This window comes from Ranitomeya variabilis, chromosome 4 (assembly GCF_051348905.1).
Source record: "Ranitomeya variabilis isolate aRanVar5 chromosome 4, aRanVar5.hap1, whole genome shotgun sequence".
NCBI classification, from domain to species: Eukaryota; Metazoa; Chordata; class Amphibia; order Anura; family Dendrobatidae; genus Ranitomeya; species Ranitomeya variabilis.
The window spans coordinates 208,482,510-208,509,933 of NC_135235.1; the positions used below are offsets into that span (position 1 = coordinate 208,482,510).

The 27,424-nt window shown below is 40.6% G+C and overlaps 1 protein-coding gene across 2 annotated transcripts; it reads right to left on the reverse strand.

Annotated features, from left to right (window-relative positions):
• Positions 1-1,016: 1,016 nt before the first annotated feature.
• PRRG2 (proline rich and Gla domain 2) lies at positions 1,017-27,424 on the reverse strand. 2 transcript variants are annotated; one of them, XM_077259796.1, is made up of 7 exons: positions 26,840-27,424; positions 13,816-13,930; positions 12,645-12,808; positions 6,376-6,424; positions 5,752-5,884; positions 3,976-4,131; positions 1,017-1,736 (listed from the first exon to the last, which is right to left on the reverse strand). In XM_077259796.1, the coding sequence occupies exons 2-7, from the start codon at positions 13,919-13,921 to the stop codon at positions 1,706-1,708; spliced, it is 639 nt and encodes a 212-aa protein (XP_077115911.1). In that variant the 5' UTR covers positions 13,922-13,930; positions 26,840-27,424; the 3' UTR covers positions 1,017-1,705. The 2 variants fall into 2 exon arrangements, with proteins under 2 accessions (XP_077115911.1, XP_077115913.1); XM_077259798.1 differs by having other exon boundaries at positions 26,843-26,965.

Sequence of the window (27,424 nt, forward strand, 5' to 3'; positions counted from 1 at the left end):
CATAAAGCCAAAGCAACCCAGGAGTTTATTAAAGCAAAGAAGTGGAATATTCTTGAATGGCCAAGTCAGTCACCTGATCTCAACCCAATTGAGCATGCATTTCACTTGTTAAAGACTAAACTTCAGACAGAAAGGCCCACAAACAAACAGCAACTGAAAACCACCGCAGTGAAGGCCTGGCCGAGCATCAAAAAGGAGGAAACACAGCGTCTGGTGATGTCCATGAGTTCAAGACTTCAGGCAGTCATTGCCAACAAAGGGTTTTCAACCAAGTACTAAAAATGAATATTTTATTTAAAATTATTGAATCTGTCCAATTACTTTTGGTCCCTTTAAAAACAGGGTGGCACATGTTAAGGAGCTGGAACTCCTAAACCCTTCATCCAATTTTAATGTGGATACCCTCAAATGAAAGCTGAAAGTCTGAACTTCAACTGCATCTGAATTGTTTTGTTTAAAATTCATTGTGGTAATGTCTGTAACCAAAATTAGAAAAATGTTGTCTCTGTCCAAATATATATGGACCTAACTGTATGTCCCCTTTTCTTCTCTAGTTGCAAGACCACAGCCAAAAAGAGTAGAAAGAGTGGCCGGTTGGGTAGTCTCCCTCATCTTTCATTGAAGTCGATGTCTCATGGCTGAGCTCGGCTTTCATCAACAGACCCGTAGTGTATAAATGAAGCCGCAGGGCACACTCAGCTCCTTTGAGCGGCGGTCTTAGAGCTAGGCATGAACCAGGGAGGAATCTTATTGAGACGGAAGCCATTTTGTACCCGATGGGTCCTACGACTATGGTTTGATTCAACAAAATGGCTGCCCTCTTGGAACACTTTAACCCATCTTAATATTTCTTATATAAACAGAGCAACTGATTCAGCGATTTTAATGAAAAAAAAAAAAAAAATTGCACATCAGAAAACCCAGCAAAATATTTGCTGAACGCCCCTTAAAAGGCCCAAAAGAGCGGTCCATCAGTGTATCTATACTGCCGCTCACTTGTCTATTCACTGCACGTATTATTTTTTTTTTTTACAAGTATCTTTAAAAGTCTTAAACCCTTCTTCATGGTGACATGGCCGGCATAACGCTACCTTGAGTGTAAACTGTAGGGTCACCCCCCGGAGAAGAGCGAACCAGTGGCATCCGGACTCAGAGAACGATTTGTGAAAAAGTCGCGTTGTCACAGATTTCATGGAATTTTCCGCCCTGTTGGACATTATTGTCTAGTTGAAGAAATTTACATTTAAAATATTCAGCCCCGAAAAAAATCTGGTTCTGATTCCAGCTGGAACATTGGAGATTTTTTTAACTTTTTTGGGGGCTTTAGTGAAAAGTCGAATATCCCTGAAATTAAATTTTTCACGTAACACAGAATATTCCGAGCCAAAAAGAACGAGTAAGAGAGTTGTACAAGTTCTCATCATCTCCCATAAAGTAGTTTTGTGCCTGCACGATGGATAACAAGCTCATACTTAATTACGATTTCCATATCCCGTGCTCTGGACAAAGACTCCTCTTTCAGTAGAGCGTAAACGTTAGTAAAAATCCGCCATGCCGGTTCAGTGGTCTTCTCTTTGGTAAACGGATATATTTCAGTAGTAATTATTTAAAAAATCCACGGACAACGAAGAAAAATATTCATCCTCTTGCACACCGTTCACATAGAAAAAAAAAAACGCACACACACCACGAGGAGTCGGCAACTTCAACTGGGCTGATTTGATCTGGCAGAACCTCTGCGTAAAAAAAAAAAAAAGAAAAAAAAAAAAAAAAAAGTCAAAATTATTGTGTTAGGAAATATTAAACTAGATTTTTTTTATCTTAAATTCGCATTTTTTTTGCAAATTGGATTTCATTTAAAGAAAAAAAAAAGGATTTTCTATTTTTTTTCCCCACCAATATTGAAAAAAATATTAACCCCTTTCTGCCATCAGATGGAATAGTACGTGCGATGTCAGTACACCTGCTTTGATGTGGGCTCCGGCGGTGAGTCTGCATCAAAGCTGGGACATGTCAGCTGTTTTGAACAGCTGACATGTGCCCGCAATAATCACAGGCGGAATCACGATCCGCTCGCGCCTATTAACTAGTTGAATGCTCTGACAGCGGCATTTAACAAGCGCTTCTGGCCATCCAGCCGGAAATGCGTGCACCGCTGACCCCCGTCACGTGATCGGGGGGTCAGCGGTACGTCGGCATAACAACCAGAGGTCTCCTGCAGACCTCTATGGTTGTTGATGCCGAATTGCTGTGAGTGCCACCCTGTGGTCGGCGCTCATAGCAATGCTGTAATTCAGCTACATAGGGGCGATCTGAGCATCGCCCCTATGTAGCAGAGCCGATTGAGCTCTGTCAGCTTCTAGTTTCCCATGGAGACTATTGAAGCATGCCAAAATCTAAAAAAAAAAAAAAAAAAAGGTTTTTAGAAATATGAAAACAAATAAAGCATAACAGTTCAAATCACCCCCCTTTAGCCTCATTCAAAATAAAATAATTTAAAAAAAACCCAAAAAACTCAAACCTACAAATATTTGGTATCGCCGCATTCCGAATCGCCCGATCTACCAATAAAAAAAAAATTAACCTGATCGCTAAACAGCGTAGCGGTAAAAAAAAAATTAAAAAACACCAGAATTACTTTTTTTGGTCGCTGCGACATTGCATTAAAATGTAATAACGGGCGATCAAAAGATCATATCTGCACCAAAATGGTATCATTAAAAACGTCAGCTCGGCACGCAAAACAATAAGCCCTCACCCGACCGGAGATCTCGAAAAATAGAGATGCTACGGGTATTGGAAAATTGCTTTTTTTTTTTGGCAAAGTTTGGAATTTTTTCTCACCACTTCGATAAAAGTGAACCTAGACATGTTTGGTGTCAATTAACTCGTAATGACCTGGAGAATCATAATGGCAGGTCAGTTTTAGCATTTAGTGAACCTAGCAAAAAAGCCAAAACAAAAAACAAGTGTGGGATTGCACTTTTTTGCAATTTCATCACACTTGGAATTTTTTTGCCTGTTTTCTAGTACATGACATGGTAAAACCAATGGTGTAATTCAAAAGTACAACTCATCCCGCAAAAAATAAGCCCTCACATGGCCATATTGACGGAAAAATAAAAAAAAAGTTATGACTCTGGGAAGGAGGGGAGCGAAAAACAAAAATGCAAAACAGAAAAAAGCTCCATCATTAAGGAGTTTAACAAGTTAACTGAAAATACTCAATAAGCGAGCTCATTATGAAGGGAAAACCCTTTTTTTTTTTTTTTCCGGGTGATTTATAACCACATAAAAGGTCAGCTCAACTGTGATGTGGTCATAAACCATCACAGAAGGGCTCTGAAAAAGACAAATAAAAGTTTTTTAAAAAAGCTCTTCATAAAGAGCTCACTGATGGGTTCTTGGAGAAAACATTCTACCCGGAGTGTGCAACACATGGGATTTAAAAAGGTAAGCGCGTAAAACATTTTTAATAAAACCCAAGCCCTGTTTACCAGGGAGCACCGCTGTCGACATGATGTCAGCGCTGCAGACAATAACAGACACCGTGTGCAGCGTCAGAGTAGACAAAATATTTGCACTGTTATGCCCCATCATTTGGCGTGTTGGGGGGATTCCCTTGATGCAGATTGATGGTGTTCACTTCCCAGAGTGAGCGCTTCCTACAGTAACCTAGCACGTGAGTGTGCACACCGACACTGCCTGAATCTCGTCACGTTCTTCCTCGTTCCTCGCTGCTGACGCCACTTGCTACAGTTATACACTTGGAAGAGGCGTCCGCAGAGAGGAACTAAGGAGGAGAACGGTCCCGGGGCTCATGCAGTGTCAGTGTGCATTTGTGTTGGATGTCTGCTCTCAGAAGCTAAACAATTCTGCAGAAAGAAAATATATATAAAAAAAAAAATCTTCCAATAGTTTGGAAAGTCTGCTAATACAACTCACACTTGTAGGTTTGCTCTATGGATATAATACCTTTGATATGGCGGAGGGGGTGCGTCATACGTCCCCGACGCCTCCAGTGCTTCTTCATAGGACGGCAGTCCTGGGGCTGTAGGTTCAGGTAATGGCGGCGTAGTGAGCGGGAGAGCTTCAGGGAGAGGGGTGTTACTAGTGAGATGTACGGGGGGCCTGAGAACAAAATGCAGAATGAAAATACACAATCAATAAACGAGGGCCATAAAATAAATTAATTGGTATAAATAGGAAAAAAATGTATTATATTTTTATTCTTCCGACTTTACATTTTTGAACTGGTCGGATGATTCAAACCTTTATTTATTTATTTTTTTTCAACTTATTTTTCTTAATTTTTCCATTTTTTTTTAATGCAGTGGTCTGATATATAGAAAAAAAATGAGGATGTCTTCGGAAGCTCCGCCAATGGCTGATCTTCATGGGGAGTACAAAGATGGCGGAGACGGAGGTTTTCAGTAGCTTGCTCTGATGACCTTGACTCCTAAGCGTACTCTATGAGCATGCACCTGACCTATGGGGTTAATGGGGTCAAGCTGAACTACCCTTCATAAAGAATGACTGAGAGCCTCGTTGTACACGGAAAAAAACAATGAAGATGCAGCAAAAAAACAACGCTATGACCCCTTAATTCCCAGAATTAACTACATAGGGACCACCAGAAGACTTAAAACATCTTGGCGGTGACCATTTATAATATCATTGGATAGCATAGCACAAGGTGGGAGCTGCTGTCAGACACGGCCAGACTCCTCGTAGAGAAGGCGCAGGTGGTTTATTACCATCTCTGCCTTCCTGATCGCTAGGGGGAAAAAAAAAAAAATACAAAAATTGGGTCCCAGCCTAAAGTATACTCCCCAAAAGGCAAAATATCATCTGAATAGCCAAAAAGGGAAAAATAAAGTTTTCCTGATCTGCAGTCTATAGTAATAAGAAGAGTATTTGCCCCGGTAAGTAAAGCTTTTCTGTTTCACATAGACGCATACACGTGTCTATACGGCAAATCTAATCCTATACAACACAAAGCTCAGAGTGCAGCTGCCGGCCAGATGTCAGCGCCGCAGTATCACAAATTATTAATAAAAACACGGACTAAAGTGGTACAAGGCGAATACACACCCGCGCCATCTCGGAGCTTACCTCCACATTTCTCCAATCAATCACTACAAGTCATGAAGAATATCTGATTTCTCTACGGGTCTGCAATATGCTCAGGTTATATAAAGACAAAAGGGTGGTGTGGATTTACAAGGACTGGCCGTAAGTCCAAAATGTGAAAAATGTATTGCTAAACAGCGGCGAACAGATGTAGATTTGCGCTACAATTTACGCCAGTTTTATCTCTCGATCCGCACCATCCAAGCTTCTAGTCACTTTTTTAAAAGTGAAAAATGGCGGAAAAAAAAGTATGCTAAAATACGAAGTCCAGAAATTATCCTTAAAAAAATAAATAAATAAAAAATAATCAGATATAAATAAGGGGTTGGCCAGTAGTGAACAACCCACTTCAGCTACAAGTAGTAAAAAGGATGAAAGAAATAAATAAAATAAAACCATTTTCCCCATCATTCCAGTGCTCCTAGCCAGTCTCTGTTTCCGTCACGTGACCGCCAGCAGCCAATCATTCGCCTTAGACCGTAAGCAGAGACTTTTTGGGACCACCAGAAAAGGAGGCTCTGGGGTATATAACAGGTATGGAACAGTTTTGTTTTTTTTTTCATTTTTTTTTTTTATACCATTTACTATGCAGACAAGCTCCGTATAGCGTACACCTACCTCCCGTGTCTCGTCCGCTCCTTGGCTTTGTATCGCACACAGTACATAATGAGAACGCCTATCATTACAAGCAATACGAGCCCTCCGACCAGTCCTGCAACCAGCCCGGCAATATCCACACTAGAGGAGCTGCCTGCAAGTTAAAAAAAAAAAAAAAAATTAAATAAAAAAAAAAAAAAGTGGCAGAAATTAGGCCATGCAAATCAACCAACGCCCACATCCTATACGAGGAAAGCAAAAAAAAAACAAACACATTTATAAGGGTGGAAACCATAAAACCCCTGACTAGTAGCAACATATAGAACAGCTGTAACCACATGTTAGATTGGGGCGTACGATTGAGAAACCACGGAGAGGCGCGCACAACACATGAAACACTACAGATACAAAAGGTGGTAACCATCGCTGCAAAGTATTGGTGCAATATAGCTAGGAAATGACTACATCATTTATTGACTTTCCCACTACAAGGTGCGGGCAGGACGGGCACTTTTATCCCTGAGTGCCCATATGCTCCATTCATTCCACATACAGTATGAATGGCACGGCGATCAGGGACCCTAGCAGTCGGACCCCCCAATTTCACTGCTAAAGGGTTTATTGGTAAACCTCTGGACCACTTACCTGTGTTCCCTCCCTGACCATTGTGGGCATAGGTTTTCCAAAAATCTTTCTGAAATAGAAAAAAAAAAAAAAAATACCAATCAGGACTATAATAAGTAAAAACTTTCTATATAGACATGACATATAAGATAGAGATAGAGAAAATAAATATATATATATATTTTTAAGTTAAAGCTAAAGAGGTTGTGCAGCATTAGAAAAGCTCTGTCCACAAAATGGCGTAGGATGCAGAATTTTTATTTAATTTAATTTATTTTTTTAAAGGGTTGTGCATTATTATAGCATCTCCCATTCCACCCGCCGCCAAGCCCCTATATGAAAGCTTTGCCTTGCTCCTGTCCATATTCAAGCCATTGACCCAAAACTAGTTTCATTTTTTTTTTACATACCATGCATTCTACTAAACAGTCACCAGAGGGCGCAAACTGTTTTTTTTTCTCCCCTTTTTAATATTCTCGCTATTGGAAAGGTCACCAAGAAAAATCTATTTTTTTTTCTTCACAAATGGATCAGGAAATACCGTACTTTTTTTTTTTTTTTTTTAAGCTTTTAATTTGCTGTGTACAATGATTGCAAAACATTAATAAAACATTTTTAGCTGTTTTATTATTACAATGGTGCAAAGACAGACACAACACAACCTTCACAGTCATTAACAATCTATTAAAAACAAAACAATAACCCACACATGGTCCAAAAATAATAATAATAAAAAAAAGTGTATATTATTAAAGAAACAAATTTTGCACAGCAAATTAAAAAAAAAAATAAAAAAATATGCAGCTTGGCCTTTAGAAATAAGGTTTGGCCGTTTCTCCAGCCTTTCCTAGTAGGATGAAAAATAAACTAGAAGTAATATAATTATTGCATCGTTACCAATAAATAAATACAATTACAGTTTTCTGTTCAATTTCTAATCAGCTTTGACCAGCATTAATGAAATAAATTAAATTTTTAATTATTTTATTTATTTTTTGTTATTTTTCCCCCCTACAAAAATTTTTTAAGACTCATAGGAATAAAATAAACTAAAAATTAAAAAAACATCTTTTTTTCTACACTGCATCATCTGTTGTAATTGCACCCTCTCCCTGTGAGTAATGCCTCCCCCCTGTTTGGAGGGTTTCTGCTAGTAATAGCCATCTGGCAGCCTGTCAGCAAATCACTGCTGGCGCTGTTCAATCAGCTCTCGGGTGTCCATGGCAACCGCACTGCCAGACCTGTCAATCACACTCCATACAGATCTCCATCATTAACGGGACTGGATTATGCGACTGCACAGGAGCTCGGCTCTCCAACAAGGCACTTTACCCCTTGCAATGCAGCACGGAAGCCTTTTCTGTATTTGGAGGAAATCGATTAGGTGTACACACTCACACAGTACAGACCAAAAGTTTGGACACACCTTCTCATTTAAAGATTTTTCTGTATTTTCATGACTATGACAATTGTACATTCACACTGAAGGCATCAAAACTATGAATTAACACATGTGGAATTATATACTTAACAAAAAAGTGTGAAACTACTGAAATTATGTCTTATATTCTAGGTTCTTCAAAGTAGCCACCTTTTGCTTTGATGACTGCTTTGCACACTCTTGGCATTCTCTTGATGAGCTTCAAGAGGTAGTGACCGGGAATGGTCTCCAACAATCTTGAAGAAGTTCCCAGAGATGCTTAGCACTTGTTGGCCCTTTTGCCTTCACTCTGCGGTCCAGCTCACCCCAAACCATCTCGATTTGGTTCAGGTCTGGTGACTGTGGAGGCCAGGTCATCTGGCGTAGCACCCCATCACTCTCCTTCTTGGTTAAATAGCCCTTACACAGCCTGGAGGTGTGTTTGGGGTCATTGTCCTGTTGAAAAATAAATGGTCCAACTAAACGCAAACCGGATGGAATAGCATGCCACTGCAAGATGCTGTGGTAGCCATGCTGGTTCAGTATGCCTTCAATTTTGAATAAATCCCCAACACTGTCACTAGCAAAGCACCCCCACACCACACCTCCTCCATGCTTCACGGTGGGAACCAGGCATGTAGAGTCCATCCGTTCACCTTTTCTGCGTCGCACAAAGACACGGTGGTTGGAACCAAAGATCTCACATTTGGACTCAGACCAAAGCAGATTTCCACTGGTCTAATGTCCATTCCTTGTGTTCTTTAGCCCAAACAAGTCTCTTCTGCTTGATGCCTGTCCTTAGCAGTGGTTTCCTAGCAGCTATTTTACCATGAAGGCCTGCTGCACAAAGTCTCCTCTTAACAGTTGTTGTAGAGATGAGTCTGCTGCTAGAACTCTGTCGCATTGACCTGGTCTCTAATCTGAGCTGCTGTTAACCTGCGATTTCTGAGGCTGGTGACTCGGATAAACTTATCCTCAGAAGCAGAGGTGACTCTTGGTCTTCCTTTCCTGGGGCGGTCCTCATGTGAGCCAGTTTCTTTGTAGCGCTTGATGGTTTTTGCCCCTGCACTTGGGGACACTTTCAAAGTTTGCCCAATTTTTCGGACTGACTGACCTTCATTTCTTAAAGTAATGATGGCCACTCGTTTTTCTTTACTTAGAATTTGTATTATGGCAAGAAAAAAGCAGCTAACAGTCTATTCAGTAGGACTATCAGCTGTGTATCCACCAGACTTCTGCACAACACAACTGATGGTCCCAACCCCATTTATAAGGCAAGAAATCCCACTTATTTAACCTGACAGGGCACACCAGTGAAGTGAAAACCATTCCCGGTGACTACCTCTTGAAGCTCATCAAGAGAATGCCAAGAGTGTGCAAAGCAGTCATCAAAGCAAAAGGTGGCTACTTTGAAGAACCTAGAATATAAGACATAATTTCAGTTGTTTCACACTTTTTTGTTAAGTATATAATTCCATGTGTTAATTCATAGTTTTGATGCCTTCAGTGTGAATTTACAATTTCCATAGTCATGAAAATACAGAAAAATCTTTAACCCTTTCACGACATGCGCAGTACATGTACTGCGCATGTCATGTCTCCCCCTTTGATGCGGGCTCCGGCGCTGAGCCCACATCAAAGTCGCGACATGTCAGCTGTTTTGTACAGCTGACATGTGCGCGCAATAGAGGCAGGTGAAATCGCGATTCACCCGCCGCTATTAACCTGTTAAATGCCGCTGTCAAATGCAGACAGCGGTATTTAACCGGCGCTTCCGGCCGGACGTCCGGAATTGACGTCATTGCCGACCCCTGTCACATGATCGGGGGTCGGCGATGCATCAGGATGGTAACCATAGAGGTCCTTGAGACCTCTATGGTTACTAATGCCGGCCTGCTGTGAGCGCCCCCCTGTGGTCGGCGCTCACAGCACACCTGCAATTCAGCTACATAGCAGCAATCTCATGATCGCTGCTATGTAGCTGAGCCAATCAAGTGGTGCCAGCTTCTAGCCTCCCATGGAAGCTATTGAAGCATGGCACAAGTAAAAAACAAAATGTTTTTAAAAATATGAAAAAAATTTAAAAGTTTAAAACACCCCCCTTTCGCCCCATCCTAAATAAAACAATAAAAAACAAAAAATCAAACCTACACGTATTTGGTATCGCCGCGTTCAGAATCGCCCAATCAATAAAATAAAGCATTAACCTGATCGCTAAACAGCATAGCGAAAAAAAAAATTGAAACGCCAGAATTATGTTTTTTTGGTCGCAGCAACATTGCATTAAAATGCAATAACGGGCGATCAAAAGAACGTATCTGCACAAAAGTGATATTATTAAAAACGTCAGCTCGGCACGCAAAAAATAAGCCCTCACCCGACCCCAGATCACGAAAAATGGAGACGCTTCGGGTATCGGAAAATTGCACTTTTTTTTTTTTTAAGCAAAGTTTTGAATTTTTTTTTCACCACTCGGATAAAAAATAACCTAGACATGTTAGGTTTCTATGAACTCATAATGACCTAGAGAATCACAATGGCAGGTTAGTTTTAGCATTTAGTGAACCTAGCAAAAAAGCCAAACAAAAAACAAGTGTGAGATTGCACTTTTTTTGCAATTTCTCCGCACTTGGAATTTTTTTCCCGTTTTCTAGTAAAAGACATGGTAAAACCAATGGTGTCGTTCAAAAGTACAACTCGTCCCGCAAAAAATAAGCCCTCACATGGCCATATTGATGGAAAAATAAAAAAAGTTATGGCTCTGGGAAGGAGGGAAGTGAAAAACGAAAACGCAAAAACGAAAAAGGGCCGTGACTTGAAGGGGTTAAATGAGAAGTTGTGTCCAAACTTTTGGTCTGTACTGTATGTGTATATAATTATATATTTTATTTACTTTTATTATTTTATTTACACAATTTTGCAAGTTTTCCCACCTACAAAGAATGGAGAGGTCTGTAACTTATCATAGGTACACTTCACCTGTGAGAGACAGAATCTAAGACTAAAACCCAGAAAATTTATGATTTTTACATACCGTAATTAATTTGCATTTTATTGCATGAAATAAGTAACTTAATACTTGGTCCAGAAACCTTTGATTGCAATTACAGAGGTCAGACATTTCCTGTAGTTCTTGACCAACTGCAGCAGGGATCTTGGCCCCCTCCACCATACAGGCCTTCTTCAGATCCTTCAGGTTTTGGGGCTGTCGCTGGGCAACATTGAGTTTCAGCTCCCTCCAAAGATTTTCTTTTGGGTTTAGGTCTGTAGACTGGCTATACCACTCCAGGACCGTGAAATGCTTCTTACGGAACCACTCCTTAGTTGCGCTGGCTGTGTGTTTTGGGTCATTGTCATGTAGGAAGACCCATCTTCAATGCTCTTACTGAGGGAAGGAGATTGTTGGCCAAAATCTTGTGATACATGACCCCATCCATCCTCCCTTTAATACGGTGCAGTCGCTCTGACCTATTTGCAGAAAAGCACCCCCAAAGTACGATGTTTCCCCCACCATGCTTCACGGTTGGGACGTGTTCTTGGGGGTTGTACTCTTCTTTCTTCCTACAAAAATAGCGAGTGGAGTGGATACCAAGAAGTTCTATTTTGGTCTCATCTGACCACATCATGGTCTCATGCCTCCTCTGGATGATCTAGATCAGAGGTCTCAAACTGCATTCCTCGAGGGCCACAAACAGGTCATGTTTTCAGGATTTAACCACCTGCACAGATAATGATTCCAGCACCTTGTGCAATGCAAAGGAAATCTTGAAAACACACACGGTTTGTGGCCCTCAAGGAATGCAGTTTGAGACCCCTGATCTAGATGGTGATTGACGAGCTTCAAACAGGCCTGGACATGTGCTGGTGTGGGCAGTGGGACCTTGTATGACCTGCAGGATTTTAATCCATGACGGTGTAATATGTTACTAATGGTGATGTTTGAGACTGTGGTCCCAGCTCTCTTCAGGTCATTGACCGGGTCCTCCCGTGTAGTTCTAGGCCGATTCCTTACATTTCTCAGATTCATCCTTACACCATGAGGTGAGATCTTGCATGGAGCCCCAGAACAAGGATTGACAGTCATCTTGTGTTCTAATATTTTTCAATAATTATGCCAACAGTTGTTGCCTTCTCACCAAGCTGTTTGCCTATTGTCCTGTAGCCCATCCCAGCCTTGTGCAGGTCTACAATTTGTCCCTGGTGTCCTTAGACAACTCTTTGGTCTTGACCATGGTGGAGAGGTTGGAGTGTGATTGACTGAGTGTGTGGACAGGTGTCTTTTATACAGGTAACAAGTTCAAACAGGTGCATCGCGGCCGATGGAGGGATGGGATTCGACTAGACCTCGCCATCACTGGTCAAACCCTTTAGTACAGAAGCAGACATATTCTTCTAATTCTTACCCATAATGGCAAGTGAAGTTTCAACCATAGGCCTCGTTCAGACGTCCGTGTTCTGTGGTTTTCACAGGTGGAACATCTACCCATTATCGTCTGTGAGGCTGTTCACACATCCGTTTTTGGCAGACTGTGTGCTCCGCGATAAATCATGGAGACATGTCCATCTTTGACCAGAATTACCCATACATGTCTATGGGTCGGTGACAAGGACTGAGAGCGGGGATGGCATCAATGTGCTGTCCCTGATTAACACTGCAATGTATAGGAGAATCTTGTGCGGTCTTTATTTTCTCATCAGTGAAAATCCCTAATGCTAATGACCGACACTGACCCAACGGTGATGAACAACTGTCTGTGTTTCTACAAACGATAAAAACCATCTAAATGAGGATTTAATAGTCATCAACATGGAGAATATCAGGACAACCTTTCTTGTTCTTCATCTGATAAAAGACATAAAGAACACTCACAGTTTTCTGGTCATCCTCGAAGCATTCTCTCGCCTCCTCGTAGTTGCACACCTCCTCGATACATTCCCGCTCCAGGTTACCCGGAGTTATCAACTCAAAATCCCAACTGTTGTAAAGTAACTTGCGGGTAAAGAAGGAATTGGCTTCTTCATCCTCCAAGAAGACTAAAATAAAAACAAAATAAAAAAATATATATATATGGATGAAAGAATTAGTTTTACAAGTAATTTTTGGGCGGGTTAGGTTCTAAAGAACATCTCCGAGCCCTGGACCTTTTTTATGACCTATCCACAGGAAAGGTGAGAAATGTATATCACTAGGGAGATCTGACCACAAGGATCAGCCACCGATCTAAAACAAAAAAAAAAACAAAAACACAAAACATTAATTTTCACCAGAAAATAGAAAAAAAAAAAAAAAAAAAAGTGGTGGTCGAGCATGCTCCTTTAAAAAACAGGTCGGTGGTGATCACAATGGTCGGACCCTCTGAGATCATATATTTATCACCATTACACCAGTCCGAATAGGTGATAAAGGTATGAAATGTATGTAGTGACAGTCATTTAACCCTTCCCACTCCATAACATATACATCAGTCATGAATTGGGGGAGGTGTATGGAGTAGGTGCAAAAGCTAAGCCCACTCCATATTATTGGCTTTATACTTTAGCCAGCGCCTGACATCAGCATTTAAAATGACGAGATCCTGCTGGGGCCCATCGCTGCACGCCGCCATGTGATCGTACGGCGCAGATGGGTTGCCATTGCATCCAGAAGCCTTCTTAAAGGGCCACTAGCACACATACCTGGGCTGCTTCTGTGAAGCCACAGGCATGAATTTTACTATATACCACAATAAAAAGCAGTATATAAAGAAATCAAAGACTGCGGTGTGTGTGTATGTGTGTGTATGTGTGTGTATGTGTGTGTATGTGTGTGTATGTGTGTGTGTATGTGTGTGTATGTGTGTGTATGTGTGTGTATGTGTGTGTATGTGTGTGTATGTGTGTGTATGTGTGTGTATGTGTGTGTATGTGTGTGTATGTGTGTGTGTATATATATATATATATATATATATATATATATATATATATATATATATATATATATATATATATATATATATATATATATATAAACTAGACAATGATCCCATGTAGGGTATGCTCACCTCCTGCACTGCCTGACTTCAACGCAGACAACATCCGGGATTCATCAGTATTCCCAGTGGTGACTACAAATGCCTGGAACAGCAGGAGGCATCCTGCCCACCGCATGGTGCCCACCTGGCAGGAGAGAACAGCAAAAGTTTCAAAATAGGTCTTCACGATGAAGCAAAATTCATCATACAGGTTTGGCTAGTCAGTTTCAGATTTTTCATTTATTTTTTTTTGCTAATAAAGCAGACTTTAAAATAAAAAAAAATTACTGCTTACTGACCATGATTGGAAACTTTAAAAAAAAAAAAAAAAAATTATATATATATATAATTTTTTTTTACCAAAGAGGCCACCCATGGCACTCTTTTGAAGTGTGGAGACTAGAGTTGGGCAAGAAGATTAGCAGAACTCTGGCCGGTGGTCCGGACCTGGGAACCTCCGACGTCATGCTTCTACTAATCCGAATAGGCGTCAAGGATGTTGCAGGGCTCTAGTCCGGGAGGCCACAAACTACAGACTTGGCCACTAGACCCCAGGGTCTTGCAAATCTTTTTGCTCTACTCTAGAGCTGGAAATAAACTAAAAAAAAAATTACAAAAAAATCACCAAATAGGAATAAAAGTAAAATTTAACTTTTAAATTATATGAGAAAGAAAAACAATATATAAAAAAATATAACATGCAAACAGACGGCCAACAAGTCTGCTGTTTGGCCCTAATGGCTGGTAGAAGCTCGCATGGTCGGATGGACATTGTTCCCCCGTGTCATATATTGGAGGTCCCGACTCGACCTACGGAGTTGATCCCCATTTTTCCTGGTTCATTTGATTCAGATAATAACAAAATTAGAAATAGACAACTTAAGTATGCAGAAAAAAAAACACAAGACGATGACACTGAGTAAAGCTCTGACCTCCAACTATATTTATGTGTGTAGTTAAATCCTCTTGTAATTTTTAAGACTATGAACTTTGAGCCGTCAGAAGAAAGGCTCAAGAAACAACAAAAGTAAAACAAATGCATAAAGATCTCGAGCGAAGAACTGTTTTCTATGTAAAGAAAAAAAAAAAAAAAGGTCACGGTTCTGCCTACATGTAACTGGCAGCCGCTCAGGAACACTCCTTTATATTTGTATTAGTCATGGAAGGGTTGTCCCTTTAACTCTTTGGCTGCAAGTTGAATTATTTCTGCCCAAATAAGTCATGTTCCATTTCACTTTGCCTTTTTCCTACTTAGATCCTATTTTCAATTAATAAATAATATACAGTATATGTTTTTGTAGGATTTTGAATCGGTCGAAAAAAAAAAATTGGTGTGACGTGAGTAGACATTATCATTACTACTTTAACAGTCCAAACAATAGCTGGCATTCAATCTTCTTAAATGAATTGCTTTATTGATCTGGTAGTATAAAAATGGTTGAATACAACAGCAAAAATAAAAATTTTTAAAAGGCAGAAAATAAATATCCTCTGCACTCCCAGGTAACATGTTTCAGACCTACATGGTCCTTTGTCAAAGGACCATGTAGGTCTGAAACATGTTGCCTGGGAGCACAAAAGATTTTTCTCTTCCGCCTTTTTTACATTTTTTTGGGGTGTTGTATTCAACCATTTTTTGTGACTTTTATTCTACCGGATCAATAAAGCAAAGAAGGGGGAGACAACCCATAGGGTAACGGTGAAGGAGACAGTAGGTTGGGGGTTGCAGCAGCTCCGATGGTGGTGAGGTGGCAGAAGGGTCAATACAGGCTGCGTCTTTCAAGTTCCAAGTGTGGTAGATATCGGACGTGTTGAGGCACAGAATTCCAGAAGGTTGGGGATAATTAGGCGAAGTCTTGAAGGCGATTGGGTGAGGAAAGTACCAATGTGGAGAAGAGAAGGAGGTCTTGGTCAGGACCGGAGAGTATGTGGGAAGATATCGGGATATTAGCTCACAGATATATGGAGGAGACAGACCATGGAAGACTTTGTAGGTCAAGGATAGTAGGCTGAACTGGTTATGTTGGGAAATTGGAAGCCAGTGAAGGGATTTGTAGAATGGCGAGTCGGAGGAGTAGCGAGGCGAGGGGTAGATTAGGCAGGCATCACCATGTGGCTATAGTCTGTACGCATTTAAATGGTAGAGTCAGCAGTCAGAAAGAGAGTTACCACCATACAATGTCACAAACATGCTTCTCGTCTGATAAGTACTGCTCTGACAAAGTGAGCCATTGTCCAGTGCCAGCAGCGCGGCCCACACAGCTTATCTATCCCAGCTTTCTCTGTATTGGGGGAGATGAATTTCAAGCTGCAAGTGAGAATCTAGGGAGGTTTGTATGTTGCAGGCAAGTGATGCCAAAGTTTCTGAGTCCTTATGCCTGTGGCCAGATTATAGCCCGCTGTGGTATGGATCTATAACACTATACCTATTAGCTTTTATAGGACTATATGATCAGCAGGCAGCTGCCTTTCCATGCTGCATTACACACCACTTGTAGAATACAAAGCTGAGCTTTATGGAGGAACCATACGGCGGCACACAGCGTGCCTATAGTTATGACAAACTCATGGGACTCTTGACTTCTGAGGCTCCAGCTGCCTGCACAGGACTTGTGAGATAAAGGTGTATAGGGAGTCTGTCGCACTTCACTTCCGCATCAAGACATTCGAGGGACTTATTGAGCTGCACAGAAAGGTGCTGGCCAGGACGCATACACAAGTCTAACTTCACTACATAGAACAGGATACCTGGCAAGAACCTGTGGCGGCAAGCTCATTAGCATTTCTCATGGCCCAACGCAAAAGAGAGAGGCACCAGAGAACACATTAATATAAATCAGTGTAATGATTAGAGTGTACTTTTATTATAAATAGAAAAACGAATGACTGCAATATCTTAAATAGGAGCAGTCACTTGCAATACTGTTTATTTTCTATACCCATTATAAATGCCGCTGTTTTCCTGAATCCAGTACCGTTTTTCTTTTCCTCATTTAAAGAAGAGCTGATGACCCATAAGTGAGTGTGTGAGTGAGTGAGTGAGTGAGTGAGTGAGTGAGTGAGTGAGTATATATATACATACACACACCTTCTCATTTAAAGATTTTTCTGTATTTTCATGACTATGAAAATTGTACATTCACACTGAAGGCATCAAAACTATGAATTAACACATGTGGAATTATATACTTAACAAAAAAGTGTGAAACTACTGAAATTATGTGTTATATTCTAGGTTCTTCAAAGTAGCCACCTTTTGCTTTGATGACTGCTTTGCACACTCTTTGGCATTCTCTTGATGAGCTTCAAGAGGTAGTCACCGGGAATGGTCTTCCAAACAATCTTGAAGGCGTTCCCAGAGATGCTTAGCTCTTGTTGGCCCTTTTGCCTTCACTCTGTGGTCCAGCTCACCCCAAACCATCTCGATTAGGTTCAGGTCTGGTGACTGTGGAGGCCAGGTCATCTGGCGTAGCACCCCATCACTCTCCTTCTTGGTCAAATAGCCCTTACACAGCCTGGAGGTGTGTTTGGGGTCATTGTCTTGTTGAAAAATAAATGATGGTCCAACTAAACGCAAATTGGATGGAATAGCATGCCGCTGCAAGATGATGTGGTAGCCATGCTGATTCAGTATGCATTCAATTTTGAATAAATCCCCAACAGTGTCACCAGCAAAGCACCTCCACACCTCCTCCATGCTTCACGGTGGGAACCAGGCATGTAGAGTCCATCCGTTCACCTTTTCTGCGTCGCACAAAGACACGGTGGTTGGAACCAAAGATCTCAAATTTGGACTCAGACCAAAGCACAGATTTCCACTGGTCTAATGCCCATTCCTTGTGTCCTTTAGCCCAAATATGTCTCTTCTGCTTGTTGTCTGTCCTTAGCAGTGGTTTCCTAGCAGCTATTTTACCATGAAGGCCTGCTGCACAAAGTCTCCTCTTAACAGTTGTTGTAGAGATGTGTCTGCTGCTAGAACTCTGTGTGGCATTGACCTGGTCTCTAATCTGAGCTGCTGTTAACCTGCGATTTCTGAGGCTGATGACTCGGATAAACTTATCCACAGAAGCAGAGGTGACTCTTGGTCTTCCTTTCCCAGGGCGGTCCTCATGTGAGCCAGTTTCTTTGTAGCGCTTGATGGTTTTTGCCCCTGCACTTGGGGACACTTTCAAAGTTTGCCCAATTTTTGGACTGACTGACCTTCATTTCTTAAAGTAATGATGGCGACTCGTTTTTCTTTTCTTAGAATTTGTATTATGGCAAGAAAAAAGCACCTAACAGTCTATTCAGTAGGACTATCACCTGTGTATCCACCAGACTTCTGCTCAACACAACTGATGGTCCCAAACCCCATTTATAAGGCAAGAAATCCCACTTACTAAACCTGACAGGACACATTCACATGAAAACCATTCCCGGTGACTACCTCTTGGAGCTCATCAAGAGAATGCCAAGAGTGTGCAAAGCAGTCATCAAAGCAAAAGGTGGCTACTTTGAAGAACCTAGAATATAAGACATAATTTCAGTTGTTTCACACTTTTTTGTTAAGTATATAATTCCACATGTGTTAATTCATAGTTTTGATGCCGAATTTCTGATAGTTCCCACTGGTTCATCATTCTACATTCATGCGACTGCTGCAGCCAATCACTGTCCTCAAAAGTGATGGACTGCAGCGGTCATGAGTGATGTAACTGCAATTATACATACACAGACAAAAACAAGAAACACATACGCTATTTTACTGATTAACCCATCAGACAGGACGGCAGGAATTCAATGATACCAATAATTAGTACACTTGGAATTTCTCTTATACACAGTAATCCGCAGAACATTAAACATGCAGAGCTTTCACTTTCCACTAGTAGCATTGTACAAGCTCTTATATTAATGTCAGTTTACATTTCTGTTGTCCCCTGAGGGAGATTTTACTGCATTCATTAATGAATAGGATAAGGAGGGTGTGGTATCAGACCGTCCCTTTAAGACGACATGCAAGTTGGTGTCACAATGTGCACTCTCACTTACACCGTGTCTCATCCCTCTCGCCTGTCAACCTCAGACAAACAGAAGCCATTATAATTATATTATTACTCAAGGTAAATCCTCAACCCGCTTTCCAGCAGAAAATAAAGTTTATACATAAAACTTATCCATTTTATCAGGGGTTATCGTCTACCTGAACCTCACCAACTCCTGAGAGCGGTTCTGGACGACGGGTTATTTATTTATTTTTTTTAACATTTCTGACTTTAAAAATTCTATAGTTCTAACTTTTGTAGTTATCAATTATACAATCTTATCTAATTTATTCCAATAGACTTCCACCCAATTTTTTTTTTTTTATAAAATCTTTCAGTGTATATATTACACTGCCATAAGTGTGGACATGCATTTAGTCACCACACCCTCACCGAATGAGTCAACCGCGTGCATACGAATGCAACCAAAGATATTGTATGAGATGGACTAGTTAAAATTATCATTTTTTCCCCCCTATGTCATTATCTATATTAAAAATGTTTTGGAAGTCCTGCCTCTGTTTTAATGAGAGTGCTGAAAAGTGATTTCTAGCTTTTCGGCAGCCTGTGATGGTAATGAGACTGCTGAAAAGTGATCTCGCTTTTCGGCAGTCTCAGTATCACAGATGAGATTACAATGTACAGGTAAACAGCTCTATAAATACAGTAGAAAATACAGGATCCACCATTGGTATTGGTCACAGGTCACCTTCTCCTCCCTGCACAGGTCATAGAGCATGCCCACAATACTCTCCTTTAGAAGTTAATGGACATATCCAGATTTTTGTGTGTCCCATTGTTCATGCAGTGGCTCTTAACTATCTCTCTACACGCTGTTAATAGCAACTTATCTGTCACAATAGTCATGTACATCACCATCAGGTTTTTAATAATAAAAATAATATGCGAGACATCCCCTTTAAGATTCAAGATGTGATAAATTGATGACTCTGCATATAAAAAAAAAAGTCATGTGTCAATGAGTCCAGCTATAAAAAGTATAAAGCTCCGTGTCATAAGACTAAGAGTACCATATTATTAACTTTCAGTCCAACCTTCGTCTTCACCACCAGAAACTCAACACAACTACAGAGCTGAAGACACTTTCCGTGCCATGGTGAAGTCATGGCTCGTCATACTGTCACCACTGAATAGAAAACTGTCAGGGTCTGGTCATACGGCGGTCTTTTATGTCTGGATACATCCCAACGCTAATCCAAGAGACTAGCTGGTCTTTATGTGGCCATAAACCTTAGGCCGATTTTCAAGTATGGACCATGTTGTCTCCTGACCCAAATTCAACGTCCTCCTATAGGCCTATGAGACTGTTGGACAGTCTCTGCATGGTGGTCCGTACTGGAACCGTGAAATATGGATGTGCGAATCCGACTTGAGGCATATTTATGGTGGAATAGTGGGAAATAGGGTGTGGAGTCCCTTCTCCAGGACTAGGCCGCGAGTCACACCAAGGAAGGCAAGATTAGAAGATCAGAGACAAGACCATTCTAAGGGAAGGGATGCCACACCAGACTAGAATAGACAGCACATGGGCAGGAAATAAGGTCATGTTGATATAACCAAAGTGGTTCATGGCTACTTTGAAAAAAAAACAAAAAAAAAAACTTTACCCCTTGGTGGTCCATATGCACCATAAATGTGCAAACACCATCACCCCCACTACCCCATTAATTGATCTCCTACCACCCAGCACTAGGCAACGACACAGCTACCGGTATGTCACCAGCGTCTCCCACTATTGCATGGTGGAGAACTATACGTACCTACCCAAAATGGTGCCTAAGAGTGTCCTTCTTGAATGCTATATTTTGGGGAAAAATCCACCAAAAAGCCAACCCAACCAAGGCTAGTGCATGAAGCAAGAGCTGTCCTTCATGTTCTTCCCCCCCCCTTTAGGAGTCATACTCTGCACCTTCAGGCCCTATACTTGTCAATGTTTGTCTTTAAGGGTATGTGCACATTTTTATTCAGAAGGTCGTACCACTTCACAATTTTCAGTACCGTCTATACCGGAAATCCAGAAGGAAGCCATATTTTGGGTCGAATCATACCACGGTGTCAAGAACAGATCCTTTTTCTTTGGAACAAGTGACCTCGTGTTTCCCAAATAACACGGTGGTTGAGATAATTCTATGAAGAACTTCTATCCTAGGCCAAAATAATATTTTTTTCGTATTTCCTTACTCTTTACACAAGTCAACAAGTTTTTTTGAACTTCTAAATTTACCTAATTTGACCGGGAAAATGCGAGCAAATAATTTTGGAAATGATGAAATTGACCACATTTGGTTTTGTAGCCACAAGTAGTGCCCTGTGCTAACTGTCCCCAAGTTAGCCTCTGATGGAAAAGTCAAATTCTTTTGGTCAGATACCAAGCGCTCAGTCACCCAGCAAAACGGAAAAGAACAATGGATGATTTTAATAACTGTGAACATGGAATGTACGTTTTTTTTCTGTACAGCTTCAGTCATATCCAAAAGTCTAAAACGTATATATTCTTTTTTTTTTTTTTCTTTTTTTAAAGGTTAAAAAATCTGACATGTTTTTAAAGAGAAATCCATGTAGGAATGTAAGGGTATTTTTCCTTTGTTACAAACTTTCCAGTTTTGAAAACTTTTTTGCTACAAGCTTCCGCTTTTTTTTTGCCCCCCCCCTGTGGATTTTTTATATTATTTTGCAGACTTTTGACTTCAGAGCTAAGTTTTCTGCAAACTCCACAAATAATAAGAAGCAATAAAAGAAAAGAGTGAAAGTGGATTTTTTTTTTTTTTTTTACTGAAATAAATTTGAAGTGCATTCAAAGAGTATTTGAAGCAGTTTACGATCTGGGTTTTTATAGCAGAACCACATATATAAAAAAATAAATAAAAATCTATGTGAATGTTATATCTTAAAGGTTTTCTCAAAATCTAGTTTCTTTGATAGCAATTTTTCCTTAATCCAGATCAAAGCCAATTCACTAAGTATTTCAACCTTTTTTTTGTTGGAGCAGATCTGAAGTTTTTCCATAATACCATTTTCAGAAAATGCTCTGCATCGATACCTCTTCATTTTTAAAAGCTCTGCTTGTGGTTATATGTGTTGATGTGGAGAATTTATATATATATATATATATATATATATATATATACATATATACACATTTTTTTTAATTTTCTTTTTCTTTTTTGTTTACCTTCCAGAGGATAGAAATCAGTCTTGGTTACGTGATGGGCACAGCGATGCCACCTTTGACAATTTTCTACAGTGGTGACGTCACGGACCACTGATCGAGGAGCGGCCTGTTTTTATTTATCACCCTAGTTGAATGTTATGAAATGTGAAGTGACAAATCCTCGGTATTCAGTCAGGAGCTGACGATGCAATTTTCCACGCATCCAGCTGTAAGAAAGGGTAGCCAAATAAATAACTGATAACATGTTTCAAAACATGGAAGCTTAGAGAAGGTCGGCGCTTGAGAACGCTGGCAAGAAATGGTTTTCTGCATCAATTCACGCCCTAGCTTCTGGGCATCGAGGATTATAATTATCACTAATGGTCGTGAATACATCATGTCACGTTGTGCCATCTTATGATAAGAGACATTTAAATTAAAAACATACTTGACAACTCTCCCGAAACATACAGGAAACTCCCAGAACGAGAAGACACCTACCAGACTCCAAAGACAAGAATTGGCAAATCTTATGGCCACACATGGAACCCTCCTGGAAAGCACGATGCTCCGTCATCACATGGAGCCCCGGTGTCCCAACACGCATTCAGGGGGTAGGAAAGATTTGGAGATGTGGGCTGGAAAAGGGATGACTATTGTTTTTTTTCAACACTATGGGAAGGGTGACTAAGGTCGCAGTCAGACAGCAGTATAACTCGGACAAGGATCACAACGCAATACTCGGACTGGCCGGCGGCTCTCCCGACCCGAACTTCACAGCTGCATAGAAATATATGCCTTCACTCTCGGGCCGGGAGAGCCAAAGTCCAGTCCCAGCCTTGCATGGAGATCTCTCTCAGACTTATACAGACGCCTTACTTTTCTCTAAGGCTTTATTCAGATTTTTTTGCGGGGGAAGTGAAAAATTAGACTGTTTTTCATCAGTGTGCTGGATCTGATTTTTATACATTTTTTTGTTTAATGTGTCCGCATGGATGCATCCATGTGATATCCAGTTTTTCTTCAAAGACCTATTGATTTTAATAGGTGATCAAAAACGGACAGGTCTGTCAGTCCAAAAACCCATGGTTATGTGAACAGCTATAGACCATGATTTGGTCTAAGAGCTCATTCAGATGCCTGATTTTCGCGTACGAGAGCTATCCCTGATTTTCACGGATAGCATTAGTACCTATGATAGTCTATGGGGCCCATTCACATAGCGGTGACTTTTTTGCAGAGACTTTTTTGCAGAGACATGTCAGATTTTGATCAGAGAGGTGGACCAAAAATTGACAAAGCAAGTCAATAGGTAACAAAAAATAAATAAAATAAGATATATATATATATATTATTATTATTATCGGACGTCTGAATGTCTGCAAGTACGACCAAAAAAATGACTCCCAACTATTAAAAGACTCTTCACATTCATGATGCAAATATACAAATTGAGTGCGGTTGTTCTCTGTCATTAGGGGTCCGACAGTGTGGTCACACATGCACATTACTCTATCGATTGATTATGGACTCGATAATCAATCTCCAAGTGGCCCATATACAATGGGGTGGAGTCTATAGGCTTTGACTGGCCCACAGGAATATGCCAAGTGCTAATGAGTAGTGCAGAAAAAAAAAAAAAAGGATCACCACCTTAATCATTAAGCAAGATAGCCAAAATAATATTACATAGACGCAAAACTAAATTGGTTTACTAGGGTCAGGTTATTTTTGCATGCACCTGAACAGTGGTCCCCAAGAATCAATGTTACTGGTGGACCTTTGCCCGTCTGGTCAGACACTGGGTGGAGAGCATGTGCGGCCACAGATCCATACTAATACCAAACGTCAGTGGTTTAAAGTCCCAAAAGCTCTCCCCATGATCAGGAAGTTATCATTTATCCCGCGGATAGGGGATAACTTGCCCAAAATGGTGATAACCCATCAAAGGACTTGTTTGGTTTGAACAACTCTTGGTCCATGGTGACTACCTGATGCAGGTCATGGAGTATGTATAGAGGTATCAAAACATATCAGCTGTGGGCTCTCTTCTTTGGTAGAAGCTAGCCATAGATCGGAGACAACTGGGATTCCATAAACACGCATGTTGTTGGATACGAACGGCAGCTGGGAAGCGGATACAGCTTATTTGTGGAATAAAGGATCAAATGGGTGAAAATACAAACTGACCCCTTCTTCTTACCCCCTACCGTAGGTGGCCTGTAAAATATGGACTTGTAGGGATTCTGTATTGTATGCCCCCACACAGTCTAAGTACCTGTGCCATAGAAAAACCTTTTCCAACACTAAGAAAAAAAAAAATGGTGTGAAAATTGTCACGTGTGAACATATCCCTACTAACACCTTGTAAGAAGTAGTGGACAGCTGGGTAAAAAGAAATAAAGAAAAAGTGAAAGCGCCTGGAGTCCCGCAACTTCCTTCTTCTTTATGAGAAATGCAAACAAGCCAACTAAACTATTAACCCAGTGTTTCCCAAACTCCAGTCCTCACGGACCCCAACAGGTCATATTTTCAGGATTTCCCTATTATTGCACAGGTGATGGAAGTATCAGGAGTTCTTTTACTTGTGTAGCACTATGGAAATCCTGAAAACATGACCTGTTGGGGTCCGTGAGGACTAACCCAAAGCAAACTATCGTACAATGCGGAAAACCCAGCTCTTCCTTGGAAATGATATAGCCCATGGATTGACCATCAGTGAATCGTCTCCAGGAAGCTTAATAGGGATCCCCGGATTTAATTGTTCCAAGGTTGTAAGTCCCATAAATGGATTCCAAGATTAAAGGTCCTAGAAATTACTCCATCGGTTTCCTAGTTTCTGGAATTAGGTCCGCATTCACATGGCCATACTACGGCTAGGATCTGTCCAGAACCGGTATCGGGCAAACATAGGGTCTTATTGTAGTTCATATTTCATTTTAGAGGCAGATACGGATTTTATTCTCTGATGGATTCTGCCCAAATCCGACAAGACATCCTGCATTACACAGCTTTTTCTTTCTAGCTCCCTTAAGCATCACCCCAAAGAGCGTGGTAAACCAGCAGTCTACTACACCTCCGAATGGCACCACACAGCTATGCTATATGCACAAGGTCTAGGAAGACACATTCTTACGTACTATTTCCTCCCACACTTTTCCAGATTACTATCCTAAAAGTACTTTTTTTAATTAACAGATTATGGGCGAAAGCCATTGAGGATAGACAGCGGGCATAACTCTGTTGCCAAGTTGGGGAATCCACAGCAAAATCCTCATGTTTTGCCACCGATTTTCCATCCTATATGGACCCAACCGGGAGTTGGCCAAACACTTAAACAGGGAGAGAAGAAAAGGCCTGTCAGGCACCTCTGTTAGCGGCTTATCAACTCCCTATAGTCAAATCCTTCTCTCCGCCGTCAATATCTTGGGTGACAGCAGAGTGACCCCCATACACATCAGATGGCTGGCTAATGTGTATGGGAGGGGGTGCAGATTAACTACATATTATGGAGTCAAATTCTTAAAAAGGTGAATTCTCATCTTCAATATCCTATCCCAATATGTAGTAGGTGTAATAATAATAATAATAATAATATTAGCAAATAGTATAGTTCTTCTAATTAGCTATGTCACTTACCCCATGCACAGGACATTGCAGTAGCTTAGGTATCCATGGTTACGACCACTGTGAGTGGTCGTAACCATGGATAGTTAAGCTACTGCACATTGGGTAAGCACATAGCTAATTAGGAAAACTAGGCTACATTTCTAATTTGAAGCGTTTGCTAATATTATTACACCTACTATATATTGGGAGATGGGAATAACACTTTAAGGCCAAAATCTGGATAATGATTGTAACCCCTTCATAGGAGTTTTCCTACAAGGCATGAACAAATATCTTGTTATTTCTTTCCCCATGTTCAACCTTACTAGATATATCCATTCCTGAAAAAAAAAAGTAGGGTCTCAAAATACCATAATAATTTTTGGCAGCTGTGGAAGGAAGGTTTCAGGAAAATGCATTCACAAGAAAATAGTTTTTTTGGGCTGTGCCCAGATAGAATCAAGTGGCTGCCTAGTGACAGGTGACACGGCTAGATCACATAGCTTCTGGGGAGATCCAGAGGCGTCACATCACCCAGTACCACCCCCCTCTGGATTTCACAGGTCAAAATGGAAGCTGGTGTCCATGAGGTCATACTGGAGGGGGACAGCTACTTACATGAGAAGTTTCTTTAAACACATTATAAATCAACTAGTACTGTAGAACTTTAAATTCCAGCATGAAAATAGTTGGAAAAAAAAAATTAATTAAAAAAACTAAATAAATAAGATACAATTTCGGACAATTTTAGAAATCTAGAGTTGATAGCAAAGGTGCAGTATGAGATACTAATAATTATATATATTTATTACTATGATTTTATAATATACTAGCTGAAGAGCCCGGCGTTGCCAATGATATATATATATATATATATATATATATATTTTTTTTATTTATTTGTTACACACACCTTTACTTTTAGTACTAATTCTAACATTGCAAGAGCATACATACAAAAAAAGAAAAAAGAAAAGAAAAAAAAAAAACAGCATTTTTATGAGCTGACATCAAACATTCGTGCACTAATAAAATTCCTGGGATTATTACAATTACAGGATTAAAGGTTCTAGAAGTAATCCTAATACACAGGGTGGGTAGATGTGCTGCTTAACAATGTGTCACTTTCCGAGCCGCTATAACAAGTTACACGTAACAATAACAATAATAATACAATGCACTTAACCATCTGGTCAACCGCAACATAGATATACCGGTATATATATTTTGTTTTTGGTTTTGCACTTACCACTTGTAGATTTTGGCAGGTATTGTTTCACACCCTGGAATTAAAACAGTTGGAGTGCAACCAGTCAATAAATCCCAATTAATTGAAAAAAAAAAAAAATAATAATAATAAATGCAACTTTTCAAATAATAAAAAAAGGGCAGTGGAAATCAATAACCCTTTGTCCAGTTTGGGGTCAGCAGAGCATGTTATATGAAGGCGTGCACTTGATCTTCCAGCTGGCAAACATGTCTCTAGACAGTTTCTGGTAGCACTTAAGATTAAGGAATCAAATCTCAAGTGGATGTGCAGCAGTGCAGTCTCCAGCAGCAGCAGCAGAAGCAGGGGTCTACCACTTTCCTCTCCAGTGCTGAATCACAATGTTCCTCCTTTTCCTGTAAGCTCTCCCTCCCCTGTCCTTTCCTGTGCCAGTTCAGCCCCTACTAGTAATATGAGGTTTGGCTGTCAGCCTCAGGTATATGGAGGAGGAGGAGGAGGAGGAGGAGGAGGTGTAGTGCAGGTCACATGGACAGCTGAGGAACAGGTAGAACCCTGTGCAAAGGGCTGGAGGCAGGTGAATGCGGGGAGCCTTGCATTCCTGCATGC